Source organism: Octodon degus, unplaced genomic scaffold (genome assembly GCF_000260255.1).
Source record: "Octodon degus isolate 3935 unplaced genomic scaffold, OctDeg1.0 scaffold00098, whole genome shotgun sequence".
NCBI lineage: Eukaryota > Metazoa > Chordata > Mammalia > Rodentia > Octodontidae > Octodon > Octodon degus.
The window spans coordinates 866,878-873,071 of record NW_004524674.1 but is presented as its reverse complement, the minus strand read 5'-3'; the positions used below and the strand labels follow the sequence as shown (position 1 = coordinate 873,071).

General features: G+C 44.8%; 1 protein-coding gene across 2 annotated transcripts in view; it reads left to right on the top strand.

The window, feature by feature from the left end:
• Positions 1–6,095, top strand: part of Ankfy1 (ankyrin repeat and FYVE domain containing 1) — a 71,569-nt gene extending 65,474 nt beyond the window's left edge. For both annotated transcript variants that reach the window (XM_023723233.1, XM_023723234.1), the window contains 2 exons: positions 1,511–1,601; positions 2,178–6,095. In XM_023723233.1, the coding sequence (XP_023579001.1) occupies positions 1,511–1,601; positions 2,178–2,310 (224 nt within the window). In that variant the 3' untranslated portion in view covers positions 2,311–6,095. The remainder of the gene's footprint in view (positions 1–1,510; positions 1,602–2,177) is intronic.
• Positions 6,096–6,194: the final 99 nt, after the last annotated feature.

Below are 6,194 nucleotides of genomic sequence, written 5' to 3'. Positions count from 1 at the left end.
TCTACTGAGCTATCTCTCTGGCCCCCTGGCAGTATAATCTTGATGTAGGTGATTAGCCTAGGTCACATGTCTGGTGTGGCACAGCAGCAAGCATTAAAGCATGAGGTTTTATAGCGAGTGCAGAAGCACTAGAGGTGTCCACCTGTGGATGGATGTACAGATGTGTGTACGTGCATGATGAAAGCTCTCCTTAGCCAGAAGTAAAGTCTAGCTACATGCAGCAATATGGGTGCACTGGAGGATATTAAGTGCAATAGGCAAACAGAGAAGCCAACCACTTGCTTCACTTTTACGGAAGCTAAGGAAGTTGATTTCATGGGTGCGGAGAGTAGAGCAGTGGTCAACAGGGGCCAGAAACAGAAGGCAGTAGGGAAGATAGAGGGAGGAGGGCAACAACACCAAAATCACTTGGAAAGAAGTTACTGGAGTTCCATGGCGGAATATGGTGACTGAAGCCTACAGCAATTTATTACATGTTTTGTAAAGAAGAAGGGGGGTTGAAGGTTCCCAACAACAACAAAATTATATGAGAAGCAAATGCTAATTACCCTGATTTGACATTAACTTCTATACATCTATTGAATTACCACACTGTACCCCATAAGTAAATACTACTATTACATGTCAATTTTCATTAAAAAGCATAGTGTTCGTGATAGTCTACTTTCATTTTTATTACTCCATGCACTTGGTTGGCCTTTTGAGCACTCAGAGCAGGTGCCAGGCATGGTGCACAGTGTGACAGCCCACCAAGTATTCTTTCCTCTCTGTGAGCTCAGTTACTGTGCGTGGAGCAAGCGCCCAGTGGCCAGTGTGCACTGCAAGCTCATTACACAAGTACAGTGGTTGGTACAGCCTGAAAGCTCCTCTGTGTCAGCACTTTCTCAGTCTGCTCGCGATCACAGCCCCACCAGTCGCAGCCAGTCCATACAGAAACTGGAGATGCCCCCATTTTCTTCCTACCCCTCTCATACCTCACATTCCTGTTCATTCCCCAGACTGAACAGTCTGTCAGATTCTGCCTTCTAACCTTGTCCATCTTGGTCCTCCCTGCCATGCTCCCCTGACCATTTGGCTCCTGCTAGTCCTTCTCTCTGCGCTGCGCCTTATGCTCCAGCCAGCCCTCGCTGCATACCTGCTCTCCTGTCACCGCACCCCTCCCCCCATGCTGCCATTCTACTTCCTGGAATAGTGTTGTCTTCTCTCCAGCCTGCCTAGCGAGTGAATGCAAAGTCGGCACAGTCTCCTGTGGGAAGCATTTTCTGCCCTAGAGAGAAGATAGCACTTGGGCCGGGGAGATGGCTCGGTGGAATAAGCGCTTCCTTGGCAAGTGCAAGGGCCTGAGTTCAATCCCCAGTTCCGCAAAAAAAAAAAAAAAAAGAAAAGAAAAAAAGATAGCACTCCTCTGCCCTCGTGTCATTCAGCAGCGTGCTGCTTTTCTTAGTCTTATTTCCCTGACCCTTTTGGTACAGTCACTGTTTGACAGGAACCAGTCTTCTGTGTGTTACAGATATGTTGTCCAAGGAGCCTCCTTGGTGTGATGGCTCCAACTGCTATGAATGCACTGCCAAATTCGGAGTTACAACTCGCAAGCATCACTGGTAAGACCTCTGTCTGCCATCACTTACCTCTAGAAGATGAGGGGACTCATGCTGATATCATGGCTTCCATGCTTTTCCATAACTTACCAGAGCCCTGTTCTCCAAGACAAAACTTTACCAAACAGGATGAGACAGCAAGACCGAGCAGGGCTAGCCACCATGTGTGCATATGTCACAATGGAGGTATAGGGATTGTGGGGAGCACTCAGGCTGGTGGGCTTCCTGACAGGTGCTGAGGGCCCAGATTCTGGGGACTCTCAGGTCCTGCGTCATCTGGCCTGGACAAAATCAAGAAGAGTCTCTGCTCTCATGGTGCACCTGAGTAGAGGCTGTTGTCCTCAGACCTGAGGAGCTATTCCCATGAAATAGGCCATTTGCTGAGCTGCTCTCTATTTTTAAATGAAGCCTTCAGCATTACTTTAGCTTCCTTACTGGAAAGAACTTTGTTTTCATATGGTAAGATGTAAACATGACTCGGTGGACCTTGGCTGCAGAGCTGGCCAGAGTGCTGGTTGTGAGTGGGCTCATCCTATGCTGGAGAGCAGTCTTCACTTTTTCCTTTCTTTGCTTTCACAGCCGCCACTGCGGACGTCTTCTTTGCCATAAATGCTCGACCAAGGAGATTCCCATTATAAAGTTTGATCTGAACAAGCCTGTGCGAGTTTGCAACATTTGCTTTGATGTTCTCACTCTGGGTGGGGTCTCTTAGTGGTTCAGGCCGCATCCCCAGTCATCTTCCCAGCAGCTGCTCTGCTTACCAGCCTGCCCCTCACCCAGAGCAGAAGCTGGCAGATGTCTTCCTGCACCAACAGACTGGAACATTTAAGGACCATGGTGTGATTCCATTTCAAATGATGCTGTGTGGTTGTGTCAGACTGTGATCAGTTTCACTAACATCTCACTAACTGGACCAGGCCATTTAGCCTAAGTGGTAAATGTGATAGGTGTTAGACCCATTCTGCTAACAACATACAAGGACACCTAGAAACCTTTTCCCTTCCAGTAGCTTAGTGTCCCATCTCAGAGCATTCATGCAGTCTCCCTGCTTCGGCTGACTCATGAGGCACAGCCTAGCAGAGTTGGAGGCGGGCTGCCTGATGGGAGTTGGCCTTATCCTAAGATAGTGGCTGTGGACTTTTCTGCAGTGTTTTCATACAGAGGATCTTCTTGCCCTTTTTTTTTTTTTTTTTTTTTTTTTTTAAGGTAAGCTGTATTTTTAGTGAGTTACCCCTTTTTAAAAGGTGAAATCTTTCTAAACAGGGTTCAAAGATGAGAGCTGAAAAATCGTGGCCTTAACAACTGAAAGCTTTACCAGTGTTCATGCTGCTGAGGTGTCAGGAGTGCAGGGTGGCAGCTTGACACCTAGTGGCTGTCTCATTCTCTCGTCTTGCTGCGTCCTGTCTGTGGAGTCCTCAATTACTCTGCCACTGGAGGTGGTGGGGGAAATGCACTTTTATTGTGCTGCACTTTTTATATAGCTGTGTTACTGGTGATTTCAATTTAAAAAATCCATATCAAAAATACCCTCACACATTCTGGCATCATTGATTCTCATGTTCGGCTTTGGCTTCACCTCAGCCTACACTACTGCTGAGTGTTTCTTGGTGCAAGAGATTAATACAGGCCAAGTAATGAGAAGGAAAATAAATATGACTTCAAGCCGAGGGGCATTTCCAGCTTGAAGCTTCAAGCTGATGGGTCCTATCTCCTCGACACTTCTGCTTCTTGCGGAAACCTTCCCTGGTTATGCTGTGAGTGCTGCTGGTCCCAGTTCTATGTAGCTTGCCCTGTCCATGAGGGCCAGCAGGCAAAGGGCCTGGCTAAGAGTGTGCAGCTGGTTTAGAAGGCTCTCAATTGGATGTTGAATGAGGCTCCTAAACCTGTTGGGCCTTAGTCGCTGCTAGTACATATATCAACCCTGAGGTATTAAACTCTGCTTTTCAAAGTTTGGCCAGTTTTCAAAATATGCATGTTGAAAGAGAAACTTATACCATTGCTTTTTTAAAAACACCCACCTCTGGGATGAACAACATGGGGTGAGTATACAGTTATACTCAGATTAATGGTATCAATCATACATACTGATTTTTCAGACATTTAATGACCACTACATTTTTTGCATTAATGAAATATAGATATATATGTAAAAGGGACTAATTTTTTTTTAATGCAACAGCCTGTTTTCTTTTTTGAATAGTGATATATATGTCTTACATGTTGCTGTAGTTTTATACATTCTCTTGCCTAAATATGTGTGTAAAATGTGCTGATAAACCGGAGTGCTACTTTTTAAAAATATTTCTGTGATTTATAAGATATATATACTTTCTATGTTAATATGAGCTTGTGCACAATGTTTGAAAAGAAAAAAACATTAGATGCGTTTCCCTGTCCCCCAGTCTGTGACATGTTTCATATGGAAGTTTTATAGAAAAACTCAATGAAGTCTTGTCAAATGACCATGTGAAGCATGTGGCCAGTTTGTTTTCTTTTGCCTGAAAAGGGTCATAAGAACATAGGGTTTAGTTAAGTAGCTTAATTCTTTAATTGAATTAAAGATAATTTTGATTCAGAGCTGAATTGAGATGGCCGGTACATACATTGTTTGAATGTTCAGTGGAGAGGGTAGGATAGGGTTCAGTCAGGGATGAGGCTGATCTGCCCTTGCCCTGCCACACCAGTTTCAGTAACAATCTTGTCTATTATTGCACTAAAATCTTAAGATCATGTTTAAAATATGTTGATTCAAGCTTCTGTTTCTTCAGAGAGTCCAGGTATAGCAATGGTACTGTCCAGCCATGGATTGGGGAAACATCTTTTGAGTTCTGCATTGGTACATGCATGTAGACAAAGAACAGGCATCTTTCCTACAGTCTTAGGAGAGCTCCCTGGCCACACTGATGCTCACAGGGCTGCACTCAGCAGGTTCCGTGGGGGGCAGCTGCCCCACAGGAGTCCAGCGTACACTGCCCTGGACCAGACACATTCTGTGCACACCCTGTGCTCCGCATGCTGTCATGATTTGACTACAAAACTGCCTAGCTGTTCTTACTGAATTTTAATCAGTGGCTTAAGTACTAATAGCAAAAACTTAATTTTATTCATTCTAAAAGTTTCCAGTGATGAATGAGTAGAGCAAGGAAAATAAATTGTACTGAAAGATAATTCTGTATCAGTCAGCACTGATTTTTAACTCCTTCTTGCTCATTGCCAGACTTACTACACACTTTTTTTTTTTTTAAGACAGAGGCACAAACCACGTGCTATATATAAATGAGATGGCTTAGGCTAATTGCTATGATCCTTTAAAACAGGTGTCCCACAAACTTAAGTGCCTACACTTAGGACTCTTCATTTTCAACTAACTTTTCAATGATGTCTCACTGGATGATATAATAGAACATGTGTTTCATTTGAGTTTTGTGCCTGTGCATTGTCGACCCCAATTACCAATTTAGTCAAGGCTGGATTAAACTGCTCAGTTCACCTGCCACATTCTCTCCAAGGAGTGGGTTCCGTGTGACGTTTAGTCCTCTACCTCAAAGCCCGAGTCATTTTGACCACCTGGATCAGCTTCCTCACTCTGCCCGCTGAGTGGGTCTCCTGCACGGACCCATTGGTCCCATCATTCTTTCTGATTCATGTTCCTCACATTGCATCAACCGTTCCTGCACGCACCCACTGCATGGGGCAGATGGAAGGTTTGGGAAGGGCAAGAACACTGTCCTCCATGTAGGTTTCCTTCACATGGAGAAAGACCACTTCTAGACTGTAATGCTTAGCCCTGGATGGCAAGCTGGCGGCCCAGGTGAGGGGCATGCACAAGTTAGTGTACACTTGTATCCCAAACACACTTGTTTCCCTCAGGCAAGCCCCAGAGGTGCCACCTGCAGCACCAGAGCTCCCCTCCAGCTGGAGAGAGGAGTGAGCAGAGAGGAAACAGCTTGCCAAAGCGTTTGGAAGCCACACTTTTAACTTTATGGAAGCAATTTTTAGTGAAGAGCTGAGGGTTGGATCAGATGTAAACTAAATTCCCAGAAGTTACAGATGCCTTAAAGACTTTCTTTGGAAGACTGTCACTTGTACATTTCTTTCATGTGGCATAAATACACTAACTTGTAACAACTGACAACATTGGTTTTCTGCACCTAGGGAGTCTTGAGACTGCTCAACTTACTGACTTGCTTTTTTGGCAGATGCGTAGAGTGGGCTGTTCTGTGACATCCCTTTGGTACCTTGGGCAAGGGCAACAGTTGGGCAAGAACTGCAGGCACGTATTTGGGTCAATAACCTTGGCTTCCAGACCATTAAGAGTGGCGCGCAGTGCGGGATGATGGCATCTTATGGGACCATGTGTTTATCAGCATTATTTCTTTGGAGTCTGTGTAATGGAATGTATTTTTCAAATATGTACTGATATTTGCATTTTCTGTAACAATTCCTTAATAAAATGAGGTAAAATTGTGCATTTAAAGTGGAAACTTTAATAATACATTTGCGGGCTGGAGAGATGGCTCAGTGGTCTAAAGCACCTACTTGGAACAAGCTTGGCAAAGCACAGGGACCGCGGTTCGATCCCCCAGCACCACATGC